Source organism: Alosa sapidissima, chromosome 5 (genome assembly GCF_018492685.1).
Source record: "Alosa sapidissima isolate fAloSap1 chromosome 5, fAloSap1.pri, whole genome shotgun sequence".
NCBI lineage: Eukaryota > Metazoa > Chordata > Actinopteri > Clupeiformes > Clupeidae > Alosa > Alosa sapidissima.
Window position 1 is genome coordinate 37013652 of NC_055961.1, and position 13335 is coordinate 37026986.

Here is a 13335-nt window from a genome sequence, read left to right on the forward strand (position 1 = left end):
AAAAACATGAATGTCTCAATTTACGCTCATAAATGTTTATGACAACACAAGTGTAGGATATCACTTCACATCAGACCTATTCTTTTGTTTGCCAGATATGTGGTATATTAGTGGCAGCCACATACATAAACTAATGTTTAGCAACCAAAGGTTTATCCATACTGTAGATTACCAGACTGACATAAATGCTCAACAAAATAGAAACAATTTGATAAGCTTTTTAAAGCCACGGTTAGTTTTTAAAATCTCAAACAACACAAATAAGACCCTTTTCCTGTTCTTTCCAAAAATACTTTCTTGTCTGGACATTTGTTATTGTGATTAAGTTGAATACATCCCCAATCCTGTCTGAAATGGCAAGCTTACAACAATATTCGTGGAGTGATTGGTCAGTGTTTTTTTTCTCTGGTGCCTTTAAGGGATGGTTAAAAAACGTAATGGACACTCATATTGGGTGATGTGCGTACTTGTACCTACATGTAGTTTTCAAAACAATAGAAGTGGACATTATTGGCTGTTACTCAGATTTTTTATGGGCAACAGTTACGGGCCCTGCCCTTCCTGCCCACATGTGAGGAGGGACTGATTATCTCACATGAAAACAATAACCATGGAACTGTAAAAATGATTTAAGGCTAGACAGATCAAAAGTGCAAAGGATAGAGATTGATTTTAAACAGTCATTAAAAAGGTTTTGAGACAGACAGAATGGCATGTCACAAAGACCACCTTGTTTTTCTCAGTTCTGTCTGTGGGTGCAGTGAGGCTTGTGGAATGACTTTCTCCCAAAGCATACAGACAGTGAACTGAGTGTGCAGACCGGGGTGGTGGTGGTGGTGGTGGTGGTGTGTGTGTGTGGGGGGGGTCCAGGGTCAGACAAATCGACACAAACAGGAGCCTGTGAAACTGCCTGCCATGCCTCCAGATCGCTGCAAAACAAATTTTTCTTTGCTTGAAAGGGACTCTTTGAGCTTGTGGAGCCTACTTAGTCAACAAACAGGTAACAAGGGATAGACATATAGTGAATCAAGAGAGCAATATGAACCATTTACATATATTATATCTACATTGCTAATTTATAAATTGAAAAACAAAATGTGGCTTACTTAATCTTACTTACTTAACTTAATTTGTCACAAGGGTAAAAATGACTACTAATTACTGTAGTGTTTTTTTCCAGCATTAAAAATGGTGATAGTGAACAAACAAACGGGGGGAGGGGGGGAGCAAACAAGTTGCACATTTGAAATGAGTGCTCTATCTGCTCTGTGAGTTTAGCAGGAGGTGGAGTAAAGCCCCCAACTGAAGTCCCTCCTCTAGTCCCAACTCTCCGCAGACAGACTGACCATCAGAGAAGAGGAACATGGAGAAGCTGAACGGCATGAGCTGGTCATCGGTTCTGGTGCTATGTGGTCTGCTGCCTCTGATTGCCCAGGCAGGGAGAGAGATGCCCAAGCTCTCCAACAAGAAGCTGTGTGCAGATGCTGAGTGCAGTCGTGAGTTTGACCTTTTAAAACAATTGGTTGTTGCAATGAAATGCAGTAAGCTACATACAGTAGTAGCCTACTTCCAGTAAGCTACATACAGTAGTAGCCTACTTAAATATAAATATATAAAGAGCTACTTAATATAGTTTGTCAAATTGTCAAACTATGTTCCTTTATCAGAACCACTTTTGAGAAGAAAAAAAATGTAAAAAACAGTGTTCACATAATTGACAAGAGTGTCTGTTTCTAGATCCCATCCTCATTGCTCGTGCCCTTCAAGATTATTATCCTCAAGACTGCCGCTTCATCCCTCTCCGCCAGGGTCAGCTTGTTTATGTGTATGCCATGCTGAAGGACTATGGTAACCTCTTCTGGGCAGGCAGTGTAAGTGACAAAACAAACCGAATGATGCATGAGCTGTTGTGATGAATGCCACAGTGAGTCTTGACATGTTTATGTTTTATTGACATGATGTTGCTTGCAGTGTCTATGAATTTCAAGACAGCAATAGTTGAAATGTAGGCTATTAGAGAGAGCTGACTTGTTTGCTTAGTTTTTTTTTTTTTTTAAACCTACTTCCTTCATTCAATTACTCAGGTTCAAGGTTCCTACTATGGCGAGCATGAAGCGCGTCTTGGACATTTCCCAAGCAGTGTTGTTGAAGAAACCCATGCCTTGATGCCAGCAGAGGTCGAGGTTAAAACTGACGTGAGTATAGACAACTTGACGCTTTTGAGGGAATAACCTATCCTTGGGCCTAGCTGTAAAACAATCGATGACTAAAGCAATATGTTTGTCTTTTCCAGAAATGGGACTTCTATTGTTACTGAATACGTTTCTGGTTTACCTCAAAAACGATTAGCATATGGATGACCCGTGAATCTCTTTTGTAAGCACTGCTACTGCCACGAGTCAAAAAATGACCTCGTTTTTTGGACACCTTCGTGCAATGGACACCTTTGTGAGCTGCCTAGGCTGCTATGTGGTATAACTAAGCAAACACACAGATTCAGTTCTTATTTATCGATGCTGTAGACACCGTTTATGCTTTGGGCAGATTTCTGATGTTCAATAAAGATAAACAAAGCTGTTTTTGTGTCTTTTTTCATTGCGTAATGGAGCGCATCGCGTTTGTATGAAGGATACTTTTATTCCAACGATCATCATTTGTCTTGCACATTGTAGCCTACGTCATCTCAGTCTATGTGTTTTATTTCAGTTACCTTTTAACCCTAATTAAATTAATTAAATTAAATTTAGCCTGTATGTTAACCCAGATACCCAGGGATCTCTTTGAGAGAAAAAAACGTAACCATGGTGACGTGTCAACAAAGTAGGATCCCATTCAGATGTCATCAAAAATAGAACCATACAGTCAATGGATAGAACACAGAGAAGCTCTTTCAGAGTTCTATGGGCAGCACTTGGGCAGCACACACAGTCAAAAAAAAGTCTACCAGATCAAGTGAGCAACCTTGTGAGGACACCATTATTGTTTTATTCGCAGGTGAATCAGCGGGTAAGTAGGTCAGTGTGGCCAGGGCTTTCATTCCTTCTTCAGAATAAGCCACATTTAGTGTCTTTATAATAATATGGGATGGCCCTTTTTCCAGGTTTCTTATGCATGGATAGTACATGGACAAAGAAAGCAGCACCTTTCCACTATATGCTCCGCGCCAATGGCCAGAGTGAGGTTTGGCATGATTCATTTAAAGATGCCAAGTTGCGTCAATTTGGATGGCGTTGCTCCACCAGTGAAAACGCCTATACCACTAACACCTTGATTGGCAATTGGTCTGAGCAACGGTTTGATATGCGTTACTCTACAAAAGTACGCCGGCCACTGCCCTCTCAGGTGAGCTCTGATGCTTGTCATAATTTTCATGATCTGAAATGAGACAACATACACCAGACATTATAGATTTTGTCAAGATTTTTGCATTTATCAGGTGACCTTTCATTTGCATAATTGAAGTATTATATCACTTTCTTTATCTCTCAGTTTTCTGACTACTTTGAAACAACTTATAGTTCAACCTACAACAAAGATGAGAAAAAGCCCACTCAAATCCGTAAGTCTATTGCTCCCCTTTGCTCTTTCACTTCAAATAAAAATAACCAAATCCATTTCAATAGGCCTATCCAGAGCCATATAAAGGTATTCTTTTGATTATCCAAACATTCTGAAAGATGTAGAGCCATCACCAACTCTCAACTTATCAAGTGTGTTTACTGTTTATTTGTTTATTTCATTCTGAAGCCCATGCGAAGGAGCCTAGAAGCTTCCCTGGACATCAGCCTGAGTTGGATCCTCCGCACACCAAGTGTGTAGCAGACTCCAGCTATAGACAGGACTTCAGAGCACATGGACGAGAGCAGGAAAAATGGTGAAACCTCACAATACCCACAGGACATCACAGTCTCCCAGGACCAGTAGGATAGCTCCCTGGCCTTAAATACAGCAAACTCAATAATTTTTATGTTGGTTGTTTTGTTTGCTTTGTCTTTCCATGAATATTGAACCTGCTGAAATGCTCCATTTTGGATGGTCAGAATGAAGTCTGTATAAGACTTTAGAACAGAAGATAAGAAAATAAGACTTTAAAACCAAACCTCCACACCTCTGATTCTCGTATAGAATCCCTGCTCTATTCTGTGGTATACCTTACCCCCTTATGTGAGTGGAAACAGTGACTGAAAACCGGATAGCTGCAGTAAAGGAGGGCTCTGTTATGGGGTTAAGTTTTGGGCCTACTGTTGCATCAAATGCAGAAGATTAACCTCAATAGCATACTCCTCTATATGTAAAGTTACTGATTATTCTTTTTACTGCTAACTGAGAGAAGGAACAGTATTCAAGTATTCAAGTGTTTTTGGGGTGCTATTGTTTTTTCCCCCAGTTGTCTCATTAGGTCCATAGCTAAATTCCATTGGAATGCAATTAATGCTTATCTAATCAGTGTTTTCATTGTTCATCTCAGATAAGAGGCTTTTGGGAATGAGGCATAATCTCCCCTGTCAATACAATACACACACAGAGAGAGAGAGAGAGAGAGAGAGAGAGAGAGAGAGAGAGAATGGAAGTGTCCTGTTTGAAATCAAATTAGTTCTAATGAAACAATCCATTTAGCTGTGGAAGTGCTGCAATAATTCCAATGCCCTTTCTTTGCTGCATAAAGACTGACTAGTTTAATGAAATCACATCACACATGACCGCCTCTCCAATGCTTTTAAATAGTGAGACTTTTTTATTATGCATATGGATAGTAGTTACACACTCATAATTACTGTTAATAGTTAATATTATAAGGAATGTTTCAGCAAGCAAAATGAAAGAGAACAACCCCTCAGCTGAAAGTCAAAAGGGATGTAGATATTAAGGGTTACGTGTGTACTGGCTTTTCTTTCATCAACCAATATTAGTTTTTTGTAAATGTATAAATATTACATATAAATATATATCAGTAATAATATATTTTAAAGTTGTGATTGAGGCAAATTGAAAGAGACTGAATCAAATGTGGACAATCTTGGTGATGTTATGTCTTTTTGAACACATTGGGTGTGTGTAAAATAAGGATTTTAAAACATAAACACCCTTTTAATGGACTCAATAATTTTTTTTCTGCCCCAAAGGTGTTAGATCATCCAAACCAGTTTGTTACACTGCTGTCTAAAATGCCAAATATTGCTTTGAGATTTAATCAATCTTTAGTCCATATCATTTTAGACACAGTGATAGACACTTTCCCTTTACATATCACCTTTACAGAATCTTCAACTGTAATTGTAGCTAAATCATAAATGTGTAATCACTATTAAGTAGTAGCTCTCAGTTCTGGTATCCCAGCCTGATAACTGACATAGAGGAGGACTCATGCATTTTATGGACGCAGTGAGACAAGTGATAGAGTAAGTACTTCTCAATAATTAGCTAATTATTCATTTATGTAGTTTGATATTGAGCTACTTCTTGTTAAACTCAGAATGAACAAGTAAAACAATATCAGTCAACCTTAACTTTAGCTTTATATTAATTCATATTGAACAGTTAGGTCCTGATCTCATAATTGCCGTACTTTCAGAATAGGGGAAAGTTGTGTTTCTCCATTATTTCACCATTATCTCATTATTTCACCATTATCTCACACTTCAGCTCACCTTTCAGGCCTACCACATCCTCCAACATGACATGTCATGCCTGTCCTCCTCTGTCCAATGCTCCCTAATGCCCTTTACACTCTCACCACATATTTCAGTCGAGGTACGGGCACTGCATTTGAGGAAGATGTACAAGTTTTTGCCTCACATGAAATAAAAAGAAAAATGTAACCGAAAGTAAAGTCATTCATGAGATTGGGGTAGCAATGTTTACAGTCTTTAAGGCTTTGAGAACTTGTCTTTGAAAAAAAATACTGACAGGATTTTGGTTTTGTGGTCCTATGGCTCTTGATTTCAGACTTGGTAGACATACAGTATACAGTTCATTTCCCTAATTTTTGGCAACCAGCTATAGGCTCTCTATAGCTACATATAAATATGAGAAACAGGTGAGGGGCATGTTAGGGGCCGAGATGGGTAGAGCTCAGTGGATGGCCAAGCAGGAGCACTAGAGGCTCTACTTCTGCTGCACAGCAGGCTTGTCATCATGTGTGATGGGGATGTTCCGCTCTGGGACATCGGAAACCTTCCGTGGTCCGATTACGGTAAGGACACCGTCTGTGGACAGGGAGGAGGTGATACTGGCTGGGTCCACCCCGCCTGGGAGTTTGTATTTCCTCTGGAACTCCCGTGACACGAAGCCATGATCGTCCTAAAAACAAGAGACATGATTTTTCACTCTCAGGAATGCTGTAAATGTTCAATATTGTACATGTGTAGGGCTCATGCCACAGTGTGAAGCTGCACGGGAATTGGGCGCAAATTTGCCACCTGACGTTCTTGGTGTTTGGCATGGATCTCGATGAAATCTCCATTAATCTTCACTGACAGCTCCTCAGGGGAAAAGTGCTTCACATCAAGGCTAACTGTGAAGCGATCCTTCTCCATCCGCATCTGGAAACATGAAATATCACACCATAATAACCCATATCAGATTGGGTCAATTGGAGCCCAACAGACAATGTATAATGAACTTTCAAACTTAGCACCTCCTGGTGGTGCTGTATGTTTTAGTATGGGGTGCCACCACCTCTTTCAAGTATGTGAAGTTAACAGAGGAAGTCAGCAGTGGTGACTGAAGCCAATGATAAGGGAGCAAATAAACAACTGTGAAGGGAAAGCTACAGGCCGCAGACTTTTATTGAAAGTATTGGCAAATATCTGCTGCATTCAAACACTTTGTAGTTTGTACCTTTGTATGCTGTTTGCATGCAACACATGCAAAAGTCCCTAGATGTTGTATGTAACAAACTATGGGCTGCATACATAATACTGTATAATCCATAAGCATGTCCAAATCAGACTTGTCATGTAGGGATCATGACATGTTTTAAATAGCTCATCGGTGTCATTGTTTTGAGTGTGCAGCTGAACAATGTCCATGTGTTCCATGGCTTAAAATTGATATAAAAATAGCCACTCCAATCTCTATGTACACAGGGATGAGAAAGTCCCATGTGAGACTGTTTTAGGGAACACAGCAATAACACACTGATATACCATGGAAACAGCTGAACAAATATTCATCTTTTTTACTTAGAATAGCTAATATGATACTTTAATGACTCATCACATACAATAAATGAAATGTGCTCACAATTGACAGCAGAAATCTGTATTATTGATCATTATATTCTCATATAATAGTATAGTAACTTTACATATTATTTACCGTCACCTCAAAGTATCAGTCTGTCTGAAGCACTGAGGCATTGTATTGGTATCAAATATCAGGCTGTAGGAGATTTTGCCTGGACCTGCAGCTCACCTCAGAGTGTCCACTCTCCAGCCAGCTGGGCCAGCGCGGGACAGCGACCCGGGGATAGTAGAGTGAGGGGATGGGCGGCAGCATGTCGCTCTCGCTGATGTGCTCCCCAAAGTGCTGGTCGAAGATACGGCTGGGGAGGAAGGAGGGGAGGAAGCGGCGGAACCAGGGCTGTTGGATAGTCACGTCCATGCTGCTCCAGAAGGTGCGAAGGAAGCCACTGCCCACAAGCCACTCGGAATCTGTTTTTTGTCCCGACGGCCAGCTTATATACTCTGCTACTGCCAGGCCCTGCCAGCCCGCTGACGACGGTTCTGGAACAATGATGTAAACTGTTTTGCCCCCTCTCTCGCGCTCACCCTCTCTCTTTCTCTCTTTCTCTCTCTGTCTTTCTCTCTCACTCAATCCCTCCTACTGTCCCCTGCTCAGTCTTTCTCGCTCCCTTCACCCTTCTCTAAAGAGCATGTCTTTAAACCGGTAGTCTGATTTCATTCACACAGATACTACCTGGATTATCACTTCAGCTTTCAATGGTCCTGATGTGCCTCATGTTCACGCCCCTGGAAAACATTCTGTCTGGGGTGGTGGGGCAGAATTTGCCAGTAACGTCTGATCTTGGCGTTTTCCCATATCCCCCCCTGACTCACTCCAAGGCCACTGTGCCAAGGTGGATTAGAATGCCTAGACTCTAATGTGCCAGTGCAAATTTGGGCATTGGCTCTTCTCAGGATTTGGTCTCCCGACACAAGGGCCTAAGGGAGATTGGCCAACTATGCCGGTAGTGGGCCAGCTCTGGATTATATATGGATCTTCTTGCAGAGTGCAGAGTCATTCAATCGCAGAGGGAATTCTATGTGTATTAGGTACATGTCTTCCTAAGTCTTCCAGAACAGTCCGAATGTGCAGGTTTTCCGGATTTCTTTTTTGTGGCATGTTCATTGTAATGACAAAAAATGAGTATAAAGAATAAGGTCATTTTTCCCATAACGTCTCATGAAACAAGTCACTACTACACACTGACTAATTGTATTATATATCTACAGGATATGTGATATCCTTAGCAGCATTATCTTAGATTCAGGTGATAATACATCAGGTCAAGAAAAAAAATCTCAACTTTATTTCTACAATTGCCTCGGTGCATTGTACTACCCCACAATCAACTCCCTCTCCAGAGACCTCTGAGGGGTCTGCCACAAGCTATTTCTAGCCAGGTTTATCACCCTCCTCATTCAGGCATAACTGTGCAGACTCTCTCTCCCCATCCTTCATTGCCTGCCACTCTCCTGTCGTTCTCCTTCGTCCACCACCTTCTCCTGGGAAATTGGGCAACGACTGGAAACTTTAACTCACAAGCTGCTAAGTTCAGGACACAGCCATGGCTGAGCGCACGATCCCTCATGCTTACCCCATGAGTATGGAGTATGAGATGAGCAACCCAAGCCGGATGTATGATCAGAACTTTGCTGAGGGTAAGAAGTTCTGCATAGTGACAACACTTTCGGTTATCAAAATACTGATATGGCCTGTCTTTGTTGTGATCTATGGTAATATGGATTCAAAAAATGTGATGATTTCTGCATTATATATTATGACTTAAAATGCCAGGGAAGCCATGTAATAATGCTAATTGTTTTGCCCTGCATGGTCCTACTCCTGGTCTCTGAAGGTCATTTTTATATGTTTGCTACCTCATAAAAGCTGCCCTACTGTGAAATTATAATGATGCAGTTGCTAAATGCGATGGTACCCAGTGTTATGATACAATAATCATGGTTTCAACTTGCTTCGCAATTCCCCTGACATCATTTCATTTTAGTGAAATGTTAGTCCTCTGGCATGGCTTATATTTAGAATGCCACACATGACAGAGCTGGCACTGCAACCACTTAAAAATAAACTGTTGCCAAGAGGGATATTAACCAGGCCTATCAAACACTCAACACTGTTGGGTATATAATGTTATACAAAATCACCAGTGCAAACCATCAGTATCAAAATAAATGCATCTAGATACTTCTCTTAGATACAGTGTAAAATTAAAATGGCAACATTATAAAGGAAGTTTGACACTCTTGCAGTATGACTTCCATATTCCTCTCCTATGACTGTTGGCAGAGACAGGTTTCTATTTAGAGATTTGTGGGGGTGAGTAAGCGGACAAAGTGGGTGTGTAAACATTAGTTCAGTGATGCAGCTACTGCTGCATGTTAATAGTTGAACTCAGGTTAATGTAAATCCAGAAAGTATCACAGAAGACTAAAACTTCAAGCAAGCATTCACCACACCGGCCTGGTCTGATTTCAGACATGTATGTTTTTGCGTAGCCTTATGTTTTCATCACATATCTCTGTCCGCCACAGCCCTGACTCCTCAGGATCTTCTTACACCAGTGCTGTATCATGGCTACTACATCCGCCCACGCATCAACAAACAGCTCGAGCGAGGCTTCTCGCAGGTGGACTGCGAGGACGACTGGTATCGTGTGCTGCTGGACGTCTGCCAGTTCACGCCGGACGAGCTGAACGTGCGCACAGTGGACAACCTGCTGGAGGTTAGCGGGCGTCACTCACAGCGGGTCGACCAGCATGGCTTTGTCAGTAGGGAGTTCACACGCACATATATACTTCCCATGGGAGTGGACCCACTTCTTGTGCAAGTGTCAGTTTCGCATGATGGCATTCTGTGCATTGAAGCACCACGGAAAACAGAAGGCATCGAACCTGTGGTCAACCAGATCCAGATAAAAATGGACAAAAAGGGATCCAAGAGTTCCTAAAGTGGATAGGACTCATGTTCATTCATGATAGGATTCATGTTCATTTTGTTCTCTCTTGAATTATAATGGCAAGGAAGATGGGTGAAATAGGCCATCAGAAAAGGGGGATTAAGCTAACTATTTTCAATTCAGTTCAATTAAATCAGCTGTCTTCCCATATGAAACATGACATATCCTTTCTTTTTTACACTTGATTACCTCTTTGCCTATGACATGTTTGATTAAAATCTCTCTCCATGTTTTATTTTGAATCTTATTTTATGATATATTATGGTCTGTGGGTCTAGCCACTCAATAGTTTCTTTTACCAACCCATTCATAAAGTGAGCAGAGCACACAGTTCCTTACAAAGCAAAGGATGTTTAGATCATCAGATATCTTCAGTTTATGCTAGTGGTGTAGGACTTCAGCCTAACCAAAGCACGTGGCATTCAATAAGGATATATACATAACCATTTCTATCAGTTTGCTTTTCAGACTAAACCAGTGGAAAAAAAAACAGTCACATGTATGGGCTAGGCTAAAAACAAAGACATTTTTTAAAAGGCACATTCCAGTTTTCAAAAATCAGATGTTTAAGGCCATTTACACTGTCACCTTTAGGGGGCGTGGTCCACCTTTTTGGTGAAGGTACAAAGGTAGCAGTCCGCTATCCACCTGTGCGTCCCCAATAACCTCGAACAAGGAAATAGCAAACTAACAGCAAAATGTGTGATATGCGATGCCATGAAGTAGGGCTACAATGGGAAATAAAGTAACAAGAACCTTCGATAAGTAAGTATCAACACCTAGATTTTAACAACTATTTTCATTACAATACATTTAGCAGACACTTCTTGACCAAAGTGTCAACATTCAAAGTTACTCGCAATGTCCGACTTTAGGTATAGGCCTATGTTTATTTATTGTGATGGTTTGCGTTTGCGTTTTACAGGCTTTCAAGGATATGTAAAACGCAAAGCCTCGTCACAATTTGTTTCTGCCCGAGAGACTGACCTCCTGGTTACAGTTATTTTTAATGGTGGTCTCAAAATGTTAGGCTACCTAATCGCAGGTCTAGGTCTAAATAATTAGCCTCTTGATGATGGCTCAGTGGGCGCTCATGTCATTATCACTCTCATTTAGTCCACTCGTAAAATAACGTTTTGACTAGGCTACTAGGCTATCGCTTTTATGGGCCTATATGTGTATCTGTGTGCCTATAGTGACACGGTGGGGTGGAGGTGGGTTTGGTTGGGGTGGGGTGAGTTCATATCAACATAGGCTCTATACATCTCTGTACATTCCTGTGGGCTAAGTCATCATCATACCCTTGAAAAATACTCTTCAAATGCAAGAAACTCAGTATGTCTTGGTTTTTAGTTGGTAGGCTAGTTTGTATGGTAGCCTAGTAGATATGGGTGATTTGGTAACTTTTTATTATTATTATTATTATTTCTGGTTGTAATGTGTTTTGTTTCTTTTAACCAGGTGGGGTGTTGATACAAAGAAGCTTAAGCTACGGAGTAAAAAGAGGAAAGGTATTGTAAAAAACATCCTCTTTTTAGAGCATGACGATAGCTATGAACCACCAGCAACCACTGACCCAGTTGTTTTAAACCATTTAAGCTCTTCTCCATTTGCTGTCTTGTATTTCACTGTAACTAGTATTATTTACAACTAAGAGGAAGAATTTGATCAAATATTAGTTAAATTATTTTATAGATTTAAATGTAGGCCTATATTCTTTTCAAACCAATGGGTTAATTCTTAACCAACCAAAGGGTTTCCCTGAATGCATGTGGCATGCTATAAGAGCCTACTTTTGTCTTTTATTTTATGTCTGGTCTTGTTCTGTAAGCCTACTGTCTTTGTAAAGACAGGCTTGCTTTACTGTCTCTGTCTTTGTCTGTCTGTTTATTTGTGTATGTCTTGGTGTGATGTCACAGGTACGCTGGCGATTACGCCACTCTGTCTGGCACCTGTTTTGTGTCTTTTGTTATTTTGTAAATTGTTTGTTTATGTCTTGATGTACACGTGTACGCCGCTCCGTCCAGCATTGTTTGTCTTTATGTGTCAATGTCTTTTGTGTGGAGCGCTTTTGATTGTACTATGTACATGTTAAATGCGCTTTATAAATAAAAATGACTTGACTTGACTTGACTTGACTTTTATCAGCAGTAGCTACACTTGGAAATACCCTTCCACTGTCAAACGTGATTTCTTTACTGAATTTTACTAATGCTGAATGCCTCTAAATCCTTAGTGTAGGAAATCGTAATTGAATAACTTTCTTATTAACCACTGATTGATCTTTACTTTTTTATCAGATGCACAGTCAACTCCTCCTGAGCAGGTACGTTATTGTCAAAAGCTCAAAAGTGCTGGTCAGCCTAGTTAGTGTCAAGGCCTGTTGCATGTCTTTGTGAAAGTGAAGTAGCCTGATTATCTCAACCCTCTTCAGACAGCAGATGTCCATCTGTACGACACTGTGCCAGACGAGCCTGTTTATGCGAAGGTGAACAAGAAGAAACGACAGCCCGAGGAGGAGCTCCACTATGCTGAAATCCAAGTGTTGCAGTCAGGACAGATGGCCAGCAGAGGGAGACAGAGGCCACCTCCAGTCAGCAGCACTGAGTACGCCTCCTTAGACTTCAGCACCACACCGCACACAAAGGCCCCAGTGTCTGCCAGTGCCAGCTCCAGTTCCAGGGAAGCTGCAGATATTCTCATACCTCCTGGAGCTCTGCAGAGACCAAAATCCAAATCACACAAAAAGAGGGGTCACTGTGCTGAAGATTTGAACGCTGTGTTTGTTTGATTGTTTTTTTTTCTTCTTTTTTTTAATAAAAGGCTATATGGATTTTTATTTTTATTTTTTAAGTTTGGGAGAGATGCAGCAGACTGGAATTTGTAGCCTAAATGATCAAGCCTGTTTAATTCTTTGTTCTTAAAAGCTCTGTGATTATTCTTTTGATCAAATGCATGTTTTTCTTTCTTTATTTTGTACATGCAAATATATTATAGAAGATTTACACTGCAGACATATCTGGACTTTTATTTAGCCTACCCCTTATGAGATTGAGTAGCAGCTGCTTAGAAGTGCAGATTCGAGAGAGCTAAAATCTTTGCTTGGGACCTTCTCAATCACAGCAGTGCAAATT

At 40.7% G+C, this 13335-nt stretch overlaps 5 protein-coding genes across 7 annotated transcripts; 4 read left to right on the forward strand and 1 right to left on the reverse strand.

Moving 5' to 3' along the window:
• The first annotated feature begins 916 nt into the window (after positions 1 to 916).
• On the forward strand, positions 917 to 2577 carry mia (MIA SH3 domain containing). The gene is made up of 5 exons (XM_042091441.1): positions 917 to 1000; positions 1279 to 1496; positions 1738 to 1871; positions 2085 to 2195; positions 2294 to 2577. The coding sequence occupies exons 2-5, from the start codon at positions 1364 to 1366 to the stop codon at positions 2315 to 2317; spliced, it is 402 nt and encodes a 133-aa protein (XP_041947375.1). The 5' UTR covers positions 917 to 1000; positions 1279 to 1363; the 3' UTR covers positions 2318 to 2577.
• A 263-nt stretch (positions 2578 to 2840) lies between these two features.
• c5h11orf1 (chromosome 5 C11orf1 homolog) lies at positions 2841 to 3967 on the forward strand. 2 transcript variants are annotated; one of them, XM_042091425.1, is made up of 4 exons: positions 2841 to 3006; positions 3101 to 3342; positions 3490 to 3559; positions 3748 to 3967. In XM_042091425.1, the coding sequence occupies exons 1-4, from the start codon at positions 2901 to 2903 to the stop codon at positions 3876 to 3878; spliced, it is 549 nt and encodes a 182-aa protein (XP_041947359.1). In that variant the 5' UTR covers positions 2841 to 2900; the 3' UTR covers positions 3879 to 3967. The 2 variants fall into 2 exon arrangements, with proteins under 2 accessions (XP_041947359.1, XP_041947360.1); XM_042091426.1 differs by having other exon boundaries at positions 2904 to 3014.
• A 745-nt stretch (positions 3968 to 4712) lies between these two features.
• cryabb (crystallin, alpha B, b) lies at positions 4713 to 7978 on the reverse strand. 2 transcript variants are annotated; one of them, XM_042091428.1, is made up of 3 exons: positions 7417 to 7978; positions 6417 to 6542; positions 4713 to 6300 (listed from the first exon to the last, which is right to left on the reverse strand). In XM_042091428.1, exons 1-3 carry the CDS (start codon positions 7603 to 7605, stop codon positions 6106 to 6108), a joined length of 510 nt encoding a protein of 169 aa, XP_041947362.1. In that variant the 5' UTR covers positions 7606 to 7978; the 3' UTR covers positions 4713 to 6105. The 2 variants fall into 2 exon arrangements, with proteins under 2 accessions (XP_041947362.1, XP_041947363.1); XM_042091429.1 differs by having other exon boundaries at positions 6420 to 6542; positions 7417 to 7961.
• A 645-nt stretch (positions 7979 to 8623) lies between these two features.
• Positions 8624 to 10434, forward strand: hspb2 (heat shock protein, alpha-crystallin-related, b2). Its single transcript, XM_042091431.1, has 2 exons — positions 8624 to 8885; positions 9777 to 10434. The coding sequence occupies exons 1-2, from the start codon at positions 8792 to 8794 to the stop codon at positions 10190 to 10192; spliced, it is 510 nt and encodes a 169-aa protein (XP_041947365.1). The 5' UTR covers positions 8624 to 8791; the 3' UTR covers positions 10193 to 10434.
• Positions 10435 to 10791: 357 nt separating this feature from the next.
• zgc:193711 (uncharacterized protein LOC569781 homolog) lies at positions 10792 to 13213 on the forward strand. The gene is made up of 4 exons (XM_042091438.1): positions 10792 to 10966; positions 11663 to 11712; positions 12502 to 12527; positions 12636 to 13213. The coding sequence occupies exons 1-4, from the start codon at positions 10935 to 10937 to the stop codon at positions 12990 to 12992; spliced, it is 465 nt and encodes a 154-aa protein (XP_041947372.1). The 5' UTR covers positions 10792 to 10934; the 3' UTR covers positions 12993 to 13213.
• Positions 13214 to 13335: the final 122 nt, after the last annotated feature.

Coding starts and splice junctions, on each gene's coding strand:
- mia (XM_042091441.1), top strand. CDS start 1,364: ATGGAGAAGCTGAACGGCATGAGCTGGTCATCGGTTCTGGTGCTATGT. Junction 1,497..1,737: donor TGCAGATGCTGAGTGCAGTC/GTGAGTTTGACC, acceptor GTCTGTTTCTAG/ATCCCATCCTCATTGCTCGT. Junction 2,196..2,293: donor AGGTCGAGGTTAAAACTGAC/GTGAGTATAGAC, acceptor TGTCTTTTCCAG/AAATGGGACTTCTATTGTTA.
- c5h11orf1 (XM_042091425.1), top strand. CDS start 2,901: ATGGGCAGCACTTGGGCAGCACACACAGTCAAAAAAAAGTCTACCAGA. Junction 3,343..3,489: donor GCCGGCCACTGCCCTCTCAG/GTGAGCTCTGAT, acceptor TTTATCTCTCAG/TTTTCTGACTACTTTGAAAC. Junction 3,560..3,747: donor GAAAAAGCCCACTCAAATCC/GTAAGTCTATTG, acceptor TTCATTCTGAAG/CCCATGCGAAGGAGCCTAGA.
- cryabb (XM_042091428.1), bottom strand. CDS start 7,605: ATGGACGTGACTATCCAACAGCCCTGGTTCCGCCGCTTCCTCCCCTCC. Junction 6,543..7,416: donor TGGAGAGTGGACACTCTGAG/GTGAGCTGCAGG, acceptor TCATGTTTCCAG/ATGCGGATGGAGAAGGATCG. Junction 6,301..6,416: donor AACACCAAGAACGTCAGGTG/GCAAATTTGCGC, acceptor TCTTGTTTTTAG/GACGATCATGGCTTCGTGTC.
- hspb2 (XM_042091431.1), top strand. CDS start 8,792: ATGGCTGAGCGCACGATCCCTCATGCTTACCCCATGAGTATGGAGTAT. Junction 8,886..9,776: donor TGATCAGAACTTTGCTGAGG/GTAAGAAGTTCT, acceptor TGTCCGCCACAG/CCCTGACTCCTCAGGATCTT.
- zgc:193711 (XM_042091438.1), top strand. CDS start 10,935: ATGGGAAATAAAGTAACAAGAACCTTCGATAA. Junction 10,967..11,662: donor GTAACAAGAACCTTCGATAA/GTAAGTATCAAC, acceptor TCTTTTAACCAG/GTGGGGTGTTGATACAAAGA. Junction 12,528..12,635: donor AGTCAACTCCTCCTGAGCAG/GTACGTTATTGT, acceptor AACCCTCTTCAG/ACAGCAGATGTCCATCTGTA.